At 39.2% G+C, this 14,784-nt stretch overlaps 1 protein-coding gene across 2 annotated transcripts; it reads right to left on the minus strand.

Annotated features, from left to right (window-relative positions):
* Window positions 1–519: 519 nt before the first annotated feature.
* agxt2 (alanine--glyoxylate aminotransferase 2) lies at window positions 520–13,790 on the minus strand. Of its 2 annotated transcripts, none has more exons than XM_086053912.1 (14): window positions 13,561–13,790; window positions 12,051–12,139; window positions 11,786–11,976; window positions 11,572–11,695; window positions 11,050–11,144; window positions 10,682–10,775; window positions 9,577–9,670; window positions 8,137–8,360; window positions 6,957–7,049; window positions 4,784–4,916; window positions 3,916–4,004; window positions 2,964–3,113; window positions 2,324–2,422; window positions 520–851 (listed from the first exon to the last, which is right to left on the minus strand). In XM_086053912.1, exons 1-14 carry the CDS (start codon window positions 13,625–13,627, stop codon window positions 750–752), a joined length of 1,644 nt encoding a protein of 547 aa, XP_085910038.1. In that variant the 5' UTR covers window positions 13,628–13,790; the 3' UTR covers window positions 520–749. The 2 variants fall into 2 exon arrangements, with proteins under 2 accessions (XP_085910038.1, XP_085910039.1); XM_086053913.1 differs by having other exon boundaries at window positions 8,137–8,237; window positions 13,561–13,788.
* Between the last annotated feature and the right edge of the window lie 994 nt (window positions 13,791–14,784).

The following is a 14,784-nucleotide window of genomic DNA, read 5'->3' on the forward strand; positions in this document are numbered from 1 at the left end:
AAGGTTGCACGTCTAATAATGAAGGTTCCGTCAATAGCATGATGTAGAAAAGTGCCTTGCTGTTAACTAGGTAAGCATGTAACTAGACCCCAAAAAAGTTGAGTGCCGCTTAAAGAACAAAGTGAAAAAAACGGAACACTTTTCCAGCACAACTGTTAACACTTTTGCTTGACTAAAAAAAAAAAAAAAAAACAAGTGTTGAACTATTCATCTTGGTTTTCAATAAAGTTTTGGGGATGTGAGCGTTAGTTCACAGAGTAAACCCATGGGGAATTTAGCCAACATTCCAAACCAGGGCCTGTCGACTGCGGGGCAAAGTCTAATTAACAGGTTGTACCAGTTTGCCAAATGTTACAGTGAGTATGCAAAGTACTGTCTCAGAGCTCTTGAAATTTTTCACTTTCCGATCTTGACAGAAAAAAAATGAAATGTAGAATTTTTTTCAAATTTATGAAAAAAACACTGATGGTGTGTGTGTGGGGGGGGGGTTGCAGGGCCAGATTAAACAGCACAAACAAGTAGTTTCCTCTTTTTATTGCATTTACTTTGCATTTGGCAACAAAACAGTAACAAACTAGTATCAAATCATGTGCGCCAAATTCACAAGATTGCTCGTGAAGTAGGCTTCATTTTTTGTAATAGCTCATCTCTTTTTGACCAAACAATCGCAGGTTGTAAAGTCATTGTCATGGTTATGCAAAAAGGTAAGACAGTAGACAATATCAGTGGCACGTTTCCCTTGGCTGGGCTCATCTTCTCTCAATGAAGCGCTGGATGCACTTGTTAAAAACAGACAGGAAGAAAGCTGCGTCCGCCATCGTAATGCACATGGGCGGTTTGATGCGGAAGGTCTGAGGTGGGCAAAAATAACGTCGCAAATCACACAACCGTTACGTTATAAGACCATGTTACCTTGCTGAGACTTTCCCACACTTTCATGAACACTTTTATTTTTGAATATCATTTAAATAGGTATTAAGTGGAATTATACCCCATCTCTCTCTCTCTCTATGTATATATATATACACATACACATAATAATAATAACATGTCATTTGTAACACGTATGAATTAAGGGTTAGGTTTATATGACTTATTTAATTCTTCGCAGATTTGTTTGACAGCTCCTGGCGCTTGCATCTGTTTGAAGTTCGCCACGCATCTAAATGAGTGTCTTAAACACAACTTGTGGATGTTAACATGGTCTTTTCTGTTCGTTGAGGACCTGGAGCAAAGTTTCCTCAAGAATGGAGCACTTAACGTTATGTCATGTTTTGTGCTTCTTCAGCAAGTCGGGGGCAGTGTGCACTTCCTGGGCGCCGCCATTATGTAATGTCCATGGCTGTAATCGGCCACTACTTATGTTCATTTTGATGTAGTCAGTAGCTCATGTTTATTCAACCTGTACTGCAACTTATTTGGCGTTTGTAACCATTTTTGTGTATAGCTAAGGTAATGCACTTTAACGGGAATGGGCGATGTAGGTGCCCATTTATTACTGAGCCAAGTGCCTTTCAGTATTTTAATATTTGTGTGATATCAGAAGTTTGGCATTTGCACTCATATACGGCACTATTTCTGTTCATTGCAGAAACACACACGCACACGCACACGCAGATCCTTGCATCTTGTGACTGTTTGCCTGTATCTACACATACTGTGTTTTTACCTGCTTGTACCTGCAACGGGATTAAAGATGCCAATGTGGAGGTCAAACTTTAAACAAAATTTAAAAAAATATCCCAAAAACCTGATGCGCCAGAAAAGAGTAAAGGCAATTTTGTCAAGCAATTTTTGTCAAAAATATGTTTTAGGACACATAAAGCCATCTCTGATTAAAATTTACATTGTAAAGATTTTGATATTATCAAACGTGATCGCTATGCGTTAGACTAGCGACTGGAAGTTAGCACACTGCACTACCCCAAATGTGGACATGGTGAGTGCATAGTCATTTACTCATAATAATAATATAAAAAGTTCTCAGTACCAATTATTATGGAAAGATTTTTTTTTCATTGATTATAATCAGATTAATTTATAAATAAATAAATACAAATGTTTTTATTATTAAAATATATCTTTTTCGCAAACATATGTAACAACAACTGCTATTTATGTGGTGAAATAATAAATCAATTCTAGATGAAAATTCTCAATACAAATTAGTTTTAGCATTATTATCATTATTTATTTTTTATTAGGCCACATTATTTTATTTTGCTGTTGTTTTTTCCTAAGAATGACCTGGCCCTGCTGCCCCTTTCAAAAAATGTGGCCCAACCTAATGTCGACTAATCCAACATGCGAGCAGTTGCAGTACCTGTCCGTAAAGTCCTCCCTTCCCGATGAGGACGCCCATGTCCTTGATGTCCTCAAAGATGGCGGCCATGTCATGAGGTGGCAGCGGCGCTCTGCTGACCTGGGGACACGACGCATGTGGCTGAACATTACAGAGGGGAGATGCTACGAGGTGGCATCTCAGCTTGCTGGTCACCTTGGTAACACATGATGTCCCTATACCCTATAAAGGCACTTAGCAGCTGCCTGCTAAAAGGATTGCTTGTACCCAAGAGTTGATCTTAATTGGGAAAAATATGACCGTAAAAAAGCGCCGTAAAGCGTTATTATTTTTCCCCAAAGTACTTAGTAATTTCGCCATATTACCATTGAAAGATACAGCAAAGTACATAACATCTGCAACAATATTGCCAAGTTGCCTCAGTCCTCCCCACTTTTTGTTTTTTTTAGGACGACAATTTATGCTAGATACACGTGTAAATATGAATCTACAACCTATACAAAACAAAATAAAAAGGTGTGAAAATGATGGATTTACAGTACATGTAGTATAAACGCACACGCAGGACTGTACGTGCTGTCCCGCCTCTCTCACGGCTCAGACACCAATTCAAAAGGTAGAAAGGGGTGCAAATGAAAATAACAACGGACATTGCTGTTACCTTGTCCCGGACCATTTCCACGCCGATCTGCAGGCCTTTGCCACGGACGTCCCCGATGATGTCATACTTGTCTCTGAGTTTGGCGAGTTCCATCAGCAAGTAGGTGCCCACCTCCAGACTGTTCTGCTGCGTTCCTTCTTCTTTGATCGTCTGACGAGCGAGTGGTGATGTACATGTTAGGCGCGTTCACAGCAAAATACTTTTTTTTGGGGGGGGTGGGGTTGTGCATTGCACATTCAATCAATACAACATCAAAGATACATTCAAACTACTTCAAACAATGGAAAAAGAGCATAGGTTGCCTGTCCCAGTTTCCTGAAACTAGATTTTACCATGAAATATATTAATTTAAATCCTTTAAAAAATGTTATGTCTTTTACTTATTTCTGATACTATTTAGGAACACTATACTTCTATTTTTTTTAAATTTTTTTTAAAGTAAAAGAAAACGTGATCCACAGCAAGTTGCTATGCTCAGATCCTATGCAGACCAGGGGAAGGCCAAAAGTAAGTTCACTCATTTATTTATTTTATTTTTTTTGTAAATTCAATGTTATTTTTACTAGCTTGGTATTCCGTTTATTTTGATTTCTTTTTTTTTTTTTTGCTAAATTGCTGTGCTTAATGTCTGCCTCTTTCCTTTGAGGCTAAATTGCTTAATGTCAACATTCTATTAGCATAAATGCCACGGCGCTATATTTAATATATTTGCTAATTTTATACTAAAAACTCAGTCCTGTTACTTCAATAAGGAGTTTCAGCACAAAAAAAAAAAAACACATTTTGAGTAGTTCGATATCTGTTTCGTCTGATTTGTAATTGAAAAGAAAAAAAAAAACGGTTAAATTGAAGTTCATTAAAGAGACTTACAACAAACAAATTCAATGGAATGACCCTTTTACTATTCCAAGTCTCGATTTGTTACGCATAATTGAGAAGATGAAATTCTTACATCAATGACGGATGAGGCGATGGAACAAGCCACTGGGTTTCCTCCAAAGGTGTTGAAATGAACGCCCTGTGTAAACGTGTCTGCGATCTCTGCAAGCATGTCCAAATGACAACCGTTTAACAAGTAAACAAACATTGGCGAGGGAACAACATTTCTGTCGAAATTTGGTGTAACTGCAACTGAATTACTGTCGTTATTGAAATGTAGGGAATGGGGAATATAACAACAAAAAGGCTGCATTTTGTACTTGTATATTATGTACATGTATATGACGTGAATTGATCAAATGCTAGCATGCTATGGTAGCATAGCAAGATAGCAACGTGGACACAAGAAGCACTGAGGGGGATTGATATGGGTTTTGGCTTATATTCAGGTACTATTTCTCGTAAGAACGGATCAAATGCTAACGTGCTAGCAGTTGCCATGCTTACAGTACATATGGCAAAATGGCAGCCTGAGTACACCAAGCACTTATGTCCAGAATGAGCTGAACGTTTTGACATGCTTGAGCATTCGCACAATCACGTCTTTAATGAAAATGTAGCACTACTTGTAGTGCTAGTGGTGATTCAATTTCAGGTCTGATTAAAAGCCAGCGAAAGGTAGCGAGTGCACATCTCGTCTAATCTAGCGGGAAACGTGTCCGTTTTTATCTTCCTGGTGCTGCTTCGTCCTCACTTCCAAATTTGGACACAGTGGCAAGCGGGGTGCCGTCGTTGTTCTGTGCGGCAGTGCCGTGCGCTCCTTTCACACGGCACTCGCAGCGAGCGCCACGTGAAAAGGGCTCTACTCTTGACTATGCATGGGTGGACCGAATGCTGTGGCCGCCGAGGCTACAAGGAGTCAGCGTGCAGTGTCTTCTCACCCCGTGTGGTAACCAGTGCTCCCATCGGGAAGCCGTTCCCGATGCCCTTAGCCATGGTCACGATATCAGGAAGGACGTTGTGACCTTGAAATCCCCAGAAATGGCTCCCTGTTCGGCCAAATCCTGTCTGTACCTACAAACACATTATTGGTACCCTTTATCTCAATAAATGCCACAATGTGCTGTGAAAAGTACGCACAGTAAGACCATTTGGGTTGAGACTTGTTTGGCAGGCATGACTCAGTGGAATTGCCCTTATCTCTTAAGATAAGGAATCAGGAACAACTGGTCAACTCAAACGTTCACTGGCCCCATGTTTCACTGCAGTGGATCAGCAACAACACTCTAGGTCAGGGATGGGACAATGACGGCCTCCCGAATTTTGGAATTTGAAGTGTTTACTCAACTGTCATCGAACAGTTTGAAGTTGTTATCAAACATATATTTTTTTCAAGAATATATGTTCTATGCAAGCCCACTAGTTGAAACACGGCATTCTGATAAATATTGCGTTTGTGGAAAAAGAGTTAATCCACTCGTTCTTAGCCATCTCTGGTGGCGGCCATTTTGTCATTTCTGTTGACTGAAAATGACATCAACACTTCCCGGGGCTTAGGTAACGACTAATCACAGCTCACCTGTTTTCTAAAGCTGAGTCGTGATTGGTCGTTGCCTGAACCCTGAGCAGTTGTGATGTCATTTTCAGTCGACAAAAGTGACAAAATGGCCGCCCCCTGAGATGGCTAAAAAGGGGTGGATTTTGCTGCTTAACTCATATTCCACAAACGCAATATTAATCAGAATGCCGTGTTTCAACTAGTGGGCCTGCTGGGAACAATATTCTTGAAAAAAAATAAGTTTTTCCCTTTGAAAGCAATCCCAAAACTGTACTTCTCCATCAGGGAAGAAGAAAGCGGGTCCTGGCTTCTTGCCAAACTAAGTCAGGAAAACTGCATCTTTGAGGTAAAATAGGAGGCAGATTATATGTTCATCCAATTTAAACACAAACCTATCTTCCTAGCATGCTTTTTGATGCTTTCATTCAGGAAAGATTTCAGCCTAAGTCGCCATGACAACACTGATCTCAAAAGTACACAAAGAGTGATTTTTTTTTGTTTTCCCCCACAACAACCGTTGACAGTTCGTTTAAAGTGCATGAGAAGTTACTATGGTAAATGTGTGTCCTCCAAACATGGGTATAGAGCTAGTCGGCATAGTCGACGTGGCCGATAACGTAAATAAACTGTACTAATATATAATGTGTGCTTTTTCATTCTTATAATTTTTAAGTATGCACTGCTTTATCTGTGTTTCAGGTTTAAGCAAACTGATATTTATTTTTTAGTTATTTATTTTTGTTAATTTTTTACTTGGGCTGCTGCACATGCACGCACACATTGTTTCAGCGTTATGTATAGATAAATACCTCATTCATGTTCACACGTCATGATGCCTTCGTAAAAGAGATGTGACTGTTCATTCAATTTCAAAAGTTTTTTTTTTACTTTAATAAACAAAGAAGTTAAATAAGCTTTAAGAAGTGTCTTTTGGAATTAATAATCGTCAAGTCAGAAATAATCGCTAGATTAGTCGAAAAGTTAATTGTTAGACTAATCGACTAATCGTAAAAATAGTCGATAAGATTAATCGGGAGAAAAATAATCGTTTGGGAGAGCCCTACATGGGTATATTCAACACTTAATTGAACTAACCCCTAAAAGTGTTACAAATGCATATGGTGGACCATTTGGACAAGCGGCTGTGACGGACAGCGCACCCGCAATGGTGCAGAGGGGATGCACTGGCGACAAACGTTGCTGCCCTATGTTGACACGGGTGAATGGGCCTGACTATTAATTTGGTTGGTTCTGAATGACATGGAGGACAAACAGAATGAATTCTTGCTCTTAATCTTGGTTTGCTGTTCAGCAGTTTGTGCCATCTTTGAATGAGAATTTTTATGTAAGGGAGTCTTTGCACTTGGGGGGTTTGCGTCTCCAGTATGTATGTAGTTGTTTTTTGTTTGTTTCAAAGCCTTTGTAATCGAACATTGGTTCATTAAAAAACAGACATATGCACATATTTTGTCCTTATTTAAAATGGCATTTTTGTCATACATAAAAACGTGTAAGTTGGGGCACTCATAAGTTGAGGTAACAATGTATCTTCAAACCTCATCAGCGATGCAGAGGCCGCCTCTCTCTCTCACAAGTTTGTATGCCTCCTTCAGGAAGTTTTTAGGGTACTGCACCGCTCCACCAACTCCCTGCAAAAACAAACAGCAGTCAACACTTTAGTTTAATTCCTAGCATAGTCTAGTTTTAGAAACACACGGTGAAGTTCCTCTTCTCTTTCTTTCTTTTATAGTAATGGATTTTATTTGTAATGCACTTTACATTTCAAAGACGTCTCAAAGTGCTACGGAAAGTTTAAAGACGTTTAAAACGAAACAACATACTGGTAGTTTAAGAAACTAGAAATTCGCAGGTGACAACTGGTTAAATCAAACATCTATTCAGTGTCTGGCCAGCCAATGGGGAAAAGTTTGGAGATCCCTGGACTAAGCCGATGCAGGGGCAGAGCTACATGATGGCCAGGGGGGGCCACGGCCACCCCTCAGGCACCCCTACACCTAGGGCAATATTTTGATATCTGTGATTTTTCTGCCATTTTCACATGGATGCAGAATTTTTAGACCCCCTGATAGTCTTCCACAAGTTATTTATATTAACTGCATATTTAAAGAATAAATGTAGAATTGATCTGAATGCAAACTTTAAAAGAAACTGTCTGAAGTAAAGAACATTGGTTCCTTCTCATCAATGTCACTCAAAATGATGACTTTCACGCTATAGCAAGCAAACGACATGGCTGAGATGTCATTGTTTAGCATACCATCCACAGTCATGGTTTCATGAAATAAAGGGTACGCATATACCAATCTTGCCCAAAACATTCATTAAACAATCACAAACAAACTAAAGTAAAAAAAACATTTAGAAGTGTGAAGAATTAAGAGATTTTTGTGTCATTGTACTTTGAATCGGTGCTATGAGACACAAAAAAAAAAGCCAAGGCAAAGAAAATGACATTATCTAGTCAAATATGCTCAGCAAAACATTGCTTTTTACTTAGACTTGTTCCTGCTTGATGATGAAGTGTGACAGGCATTGTTCTGAATAGGTGTGAATTTGATTTCATGATAGTCAGATAAAGAATGACACACACACACGTATGCACGGCTACCCCCAATTCAGGTGAACTCCGATTTTACATCAGCTGGGGGGGTTTCAAAGCGAATCGCAAAAGGGTTTGCGTGTGTGTGTGCGTGTGTGTGTTTGAAAAAGCAACACCTGAATAGGCTCAGCAAAGAAAGCAGCAATTCGACTCGGGACGCTGGTGAGAAACGTCTCTTTAAGTTGTTCAATGTAGTGTTCGTTTGCCACGCAGTAGCCTGTGGAATACAAGCAAGACTTACAGGTCCAATATCCTACTGTTCCTGAAAATGAGGTAAATGATTGACGGTAGCAGACCTTGAACATCTCTTGTGTTGTCCAGTTGCAGTGATAAAAATGACCTTTACGCAGATTGTTAGACAGCTTTAGAAGGAAGCGAATCAACCTTAAACAATAATCAGGGTTCCCACTCTTTTCTTTTAATTCTTTTTAGAGATCTAACAATTAATCGAAAATCGATGTAAAATCGATTCGTCTCGATTAATCGATGAGATCAATTGAAAAGTCGAGTTGCTCAAATTCATCTAGAAAATGATGTCTTGAAACGTTTTTTTTTCATTCCAGATGCATAGCACATTTTGAATGTGTAGATCAAATTATGCGCTTGCGCCAAACATCATTGCGTATTGCGTTTGTGGATGGCTGAAGAAACACACTAGTGCACAGAAACAAGCATGGTAGCAAAAATCGAAAATCAAATCGAATCGGGGCTTGAGTGAATCGTTACATCCCTAATTATTTTTCAAGACATTTCCAGGACTTCGCAGGAGTTTTCCAGGCCTTTTTCATCTGCTACCGTACGAGTCAAGTCATCACAACATACATTAATACATTCTAATTCCAAGCTTTGGAAAAGTGTTACGGTATTTTCTACAATTGTACCTTATACTTACCGGTACATTGAACCAGATTGCTTCATTGTTACCACCAAATAACATACCATGCTACACCAAATTGGCAATTAAAAAACACAACAACCTAGCTGCAGTCGATTCTCATGGTTTACCCTAAAAGAGCCGTTCAAAAGAATGACTTGTTTCCAAACGTCACAATACTGATATAAGGCTTGGATGTTGACATCTAAATTAATTTCATTGCTAAAAATCAAGACAATGGAATACAGCTGATTGACTAATGAGCTGCTAGCATAATAGCATAATAGCGTTAAATCTATCAAATAACCATATGGTATAATTACAATAAACTCTTTGACATACAATGCTTCGCAAGGATAATCTGCTTTATAACCTGGTGCGCCTTATGTATGAAAAGGTTTTAAAATAGAACCGTTCATAATCGCGCCAAGTAATATGGTGCGCCTTGCGGTCCGAAAAATACAAAAAATACCTGTTACCCGTCTCTATCTCTTATCGTCTCGTTTTGCAAGACTAGAAAATTGGTCAATCATTTTCCAAGTGTGTTCTGGAACACACGTGGGAACCCCAATTCGGCCATGGTTTAAGAAATATGGTACTTAGGATATATGCTTGATTTAAGGGTATAGATTGCTCATTTAAGCTTGAATTAACACTAGTGTGGTGTGAGCGTCATGTTTACCTTGGGCACAGTTACATTCTCTGGTAGTCTGCACAGGAGAGTCCCTGCAGTGGCTTCCCCCCCAGGGACCTCTGAACACATCAGGACACATGGTCTGTTTGTTTTTTAGGGCAAAAAGGAAATCAGCAGGGTCCACAACGTGCACTGTACACAGTCACGTGTGAGTCAAGCAAGCACGAAGAAGGAAAATCCCCAAAAAGCAATGTGTGCCTTTACACATACTTTAAAGCGGAAGTCAACCCAAACATATTTTTTTCAAGAGTGCGTTTCCCAGCAGGCCCACTAGTTGAGACACGGCATTCTGCTTCATTTGGCGTTTGTGGAATATAAGTTAAGCAGCAAAATGCACTCGTTTTTAGCCATCTCTGGGGGCGGCCATTTTGTCACTTCTGTCGACTGAAAATGACATCACAACTGCTCACAACGACCAATCACGGCTCAGATTCAGAAAGCAGGTCAGCCGCGATTGGTCGTCGTGAGCAGTTGTGATGTCATTTTCAGTCGACAGAAGTCACAAAATGGCCGCCCCCAGAGATGGCTAAAAACGAGTGCATTTTGCTGCTTAACTTATATTCCACAAACGCCAAATGAAGCAGAATGCCGTGTTTCAACTAGTGGGCCTGCTGGGAACATATTCTTGAAAAAAACGATGTTCGGGTTGACTTCCGGTTTAAGTATTAGAACCACACAGTAAAGACTAATGTAACATATAAGTCAGTATAAATCATAGTATCGCAAGGATAATGCTGAAGTGTTACACGAATGGTGATGCAGTTTCACCAGAATAAAATTCAAACGTGAATGAAGTCCGGTTTTTAGGACAAAAACGACTTTTTTCTCGTAATTTTACCACTTTATTCACATGCGGCCGAACCCGAAATGCGGAACTGGTGCGATGCGAGTCCATTCCGAGTCTTTTCATAACCATAAAATGTTATTGTAGTGACATTATGACTTTTTTCACCGCATTGCCATTTTTTTTTCTTCTTTTCAATGTGGCCCTAACACTCCCTCTCCCCCATCTGTGTCAATAAAATTGTCGACTAAAAGAAACATTGTACTGTTTTCACATTGTCGGTGCTGAAAGGAAGTTATTCATACGTACGTTTGTGCAGCCTAAGCCAATGGCAATCGGGTACTTGTAAGCTTCTTGTGACGTCAGACCCATTGTCTGTGGGCTACCTCCGTGGTATGATCCTCTGCAAGTGCAAATGCAATTCAAAATTCAAGACAATGTTCTTCAACCTTTGCTGCCATCTACTTAAACCGTGTGCCTTTAATGTTACGTCCCTAAAAGGATTTCTTTCGTACGTGGACATTAGCCATGATATCATATATTAGCGACGAAAGGAAAATGACAAATATCCAAAACTTTGTCACGCATAGACAACTGTTACGCTCGAGGGCTACTTCATTTTCTTCACATGTGCACTCTAATAAAGGCATATTAAACTGCAATGAAAGGGCAGATACCTGAAAGTGATGATGTCAAAGTTGCCGGTGTGCAGTCGGGCCATACACATGGCTAGGTCATTGGCCTCCGAGCCGCTATTGGTCAGGTAGATTACCTGGACGGGGAAATGCAACTCATCACCTCCGCCAAGCGTAAAGTCAAAGATTATAGCGGCCGGCTAGTGTGTTACACTAGATGGCTGGTTTTTGTTAGCTTGAATGTCTCAAAACTAGCCTGGCTGATTTCCACGAAAAGCGATACATTTTTGTCCAGATGCGGCGCAATCATTTACCCGCCTTTTGTTTGTTTTTCTACACAGAAACCAGGTGCTATTGCAAAGCGACACAGATTAGATGATGTCAAAGCCCTTATGTAAAATTTGTACTTGAATCTTGCAACATTAGGATTTTTCTCATAATATATATCTGACATTTACACCGCTTTGTTTGTTCACACTTAGCGGTGGTCTGTACTCGACTGAAAACCATTCTAGTTGTTATTCTGATTCTACAATCGTCTACAAAGAAAAGTCTTCGCCGTACCTTGAGAGGATCAGGCAAGTTGGATGCGAGCTTTTCACAGTACTCGTGGATAGCAGGATAAACGTAGATGTTGGTGGTGTGTCCCAGCGTCCTCATCTGCTGCTCTGCGGCCGCTGTCACTTTTCTGCGCCCGCCACGAGTGAGTCGGTCGAAGCGTAAAAACACAACAAAAGCGTGGAGGGGGGAGGGGGGGGGAGTGGAAATGCCAGCTTACGGGTGGCAATGGCCCACGCTGACGGTGGCCACGCCGGCAAAGAGATCCAGATAGCGCCTCCCGTCCACGTCCCACAGCCACTGCATGTGACCCTGATGGATGAACACCGGCTTCTTATAGTAGGTCACCTTCATGGTCATAGGATGGCAGATCGTCCGACGGATCTCCATCATACGCTCTTTGGACATCCCCTGAACGGACAAGACCCAGAGTCAATTTTTGTGACGATATTTTCTATATTTCTGTATAGCAACCTGTATGTCACCTTGTATGCTTGTGGTGTGAAGCTGCACGGAGGCATCTCCAACAGGTCTGCGGGAGCGGTTTTCAAGGAGGATTTCGGACACAAAGACCCTGCGGAAGAATAGAGGTCAATGATATTGTTCAATCAAAATACACTGGGCCATAGCGACGCCCCAAAAAAGTGATACTATTTGGAGAAAGTATGGTAGCCATTGAACCAGAAATGAAACTATGCTAAATGAAACATGCAGCGGATATATTCTAAGTACCGGTACGTCCTGTTTTAGGAAACTCAACCGGTCTATTTGGTCAATATATGCCCTTACAACAACTTTCAAGCATTTTAAAGTCCTTTACCCCAAAGTGAAGAACTTTTCAAGCAGGCAACATTAAAATAGACATGTTATGACTTTTCTTTCGCAATTTAAAGCAGTTTCTGTCACTTACAGCATGTCGCTGACATGTTTTCAAAATACCTCAAGAATCAAGAATTATACACTACTTCACACCCTCTTGTGTCTATCTATCACAATGGTTAACCTGTCCAGTTACACAGTAACTATAGTTAGTTGCCTAACTCGGTTTTAATGGTTTATATATTCAAACAAGGACAACATTACCATTCTCCCCTATTAGAGTCGTACACACGTGTACAGTACAGTTTACTGTATATACTAGTGGGAAGCCACAAAGTACAACTGGCTCATCTATGACGTTTTAGAGTGTGTGTTTTCAGATCGAGTAAGACAAAGTTGTGTGGTTGTTTAACAGCTTGTAATTATTTTTGTTTCATGACAAGTTTCAAACAGGCAACATTGAAGTAGGCATATTATGAATTTTCCTTCACAATTTAAAGCAGTTTCTGTGTCTTAAAGCATGTCTGAGACATGTTTTCAAAATACCTTAAGAATCAAGAATTATACAATACTTCACACCCTCTTGTGTCTATCTATCTATCTATCTACTCACTGTTCCCTAAATGGACAATTTTGATGGTTTGAACCAGATAAAGTTACAACATAAAGTACAGTCATTATATATATATATATATATATATATATATATATATATATATATATATATATATATATATATATATATATATATATATATATATATATATATATATATATATATATATATATATATATATATATATATATGCGCCAAGGCAGTAATTTTGTTACTTTTACTTGAAGAGGCAGTTCAACAGCTGCTCTCTTCTGAAGAATCTGAAGAGTTGGTGACTATGTGCCAAACTGCTGCTTGTAAGGCGAGTTGAGTTCCCTGCCATTAAGCATCTCGTATTGTAGCTTGCAAGGAAAAGCTCAAAACAACGTAACGACGTCTCAGGTGTCGAAAAAAAGAAACTCGTTAAGCCAGGTCACTCTCACAAATATTTTGAGCAGCATTCCAGCCAAATGTGAAATTTAACTGGTGGACATCGGTCAGTGATAGCTTGAACAAGCAAAATTAAATTAAGATAAAAGAAAAATAAGAACTCGGCGACCGCGGTTGCCATGGAAACTCACCTCCTGCTGGGTGGAATTTAATCAGGCCGCTCAATGGCGCGTAGCAACGCGAAGCTACCTTGTACATCTTTTTACAGCGTCTTCTTTGAGATGAACACGTTTTTGCTGAATGTCACATAAATTGTCTCTGTACAAAGTCTACTTGTTCTACTTGAACCCTTCAAGAGCACAAGTTAATCAAGTTATGGCGGGGGTGTGGTGTGTTGGAGGTAGTGGGCGGCGGACGCTGGACAGCCTGCAGCCATTGTCCTACGACCAATCAGACTCCGCAACGTCATCAGAAAGGAAGTGCACAAATTTCAGAGAGATGGGTTTTTTTTGTGTTTTTTTTTTAATTGAACTTCAAATGTACAAAACGTATTGGCATAGTACAATGTTATTATAAAACAAAAAAGGTAACGGACAAGCCTCAAGAAGGGTCACAAAACACCACCATAAAATTAAAATAAAATTGATAAATAAAATAAATAAATAAAATAAACAATAACCAATAAAGAAATAAAAGAAGAAAGGAAGGGACACGCTAGGGATTTTCAGCAAGGTTCAGCTCCTTTACTTATTTACACAATGTCACAGCATTTTTCTTTATCATACATTTCAATGATGAAAAGTAATGACACAGTTCTTTATGAAAAACAAAAAATTTAGGTTGAGATTTGATATATCTATTTCTATGTATAGAATATTTTCCGAGAATTATAAGTGTGTTAATTATTCGGTAATGGGTTGACTCTTTGACAGAAATACCATACAAAACATTTTCTTTTGACAGAGTAGAAAGATTGGGCAATTTAGGGAACAACCAGTCATACAAATCTTCCCAGAAGGCATTAACAAATTTACAGTCATAGAGACATGTTAAGTCTGTCAATGTTTTTCTGGCTGAAAGTCTTAGCACTTTATAACATGTTTCAATATTCATTGTATAATATTTCATGTTAATAGTTTTTTTTTCTAACTGGAAATAGTGATAGTCCTACAATTATAAAAGCATGTTTTATGTTGTCTTCAGTACAACTTTGTTATTGAGATAAAAGTTTAAAACGTCTATCCATCCATCCATCTATCTATCTATCTATCTATCTATCTATCTATCTATCTATCTATCTATCTATCTATCTATCTATCTATCTATCTATCTATCTATCTATCTATCTATCTATCTATCTATCTATCACCAAAAGTATGTATCGTTGGCCACATAGCATAAATGTCATTTTTAAA

Source organism: Filicampus tigris, chromosome 15, assembly GCF_054856515.1.
Source record: "Filicampus tigris isolate MCC_2025a chromosome 15, RoL_Ftig_1.0, whole genome shotgun sequence".
NCBI classification, from domain to species: Eukaryota; Metazoa; Chordata; class Actinopteri; order Syngnathiformes; family Syngnathidae; genus Filicampus; species Filicampus tigris.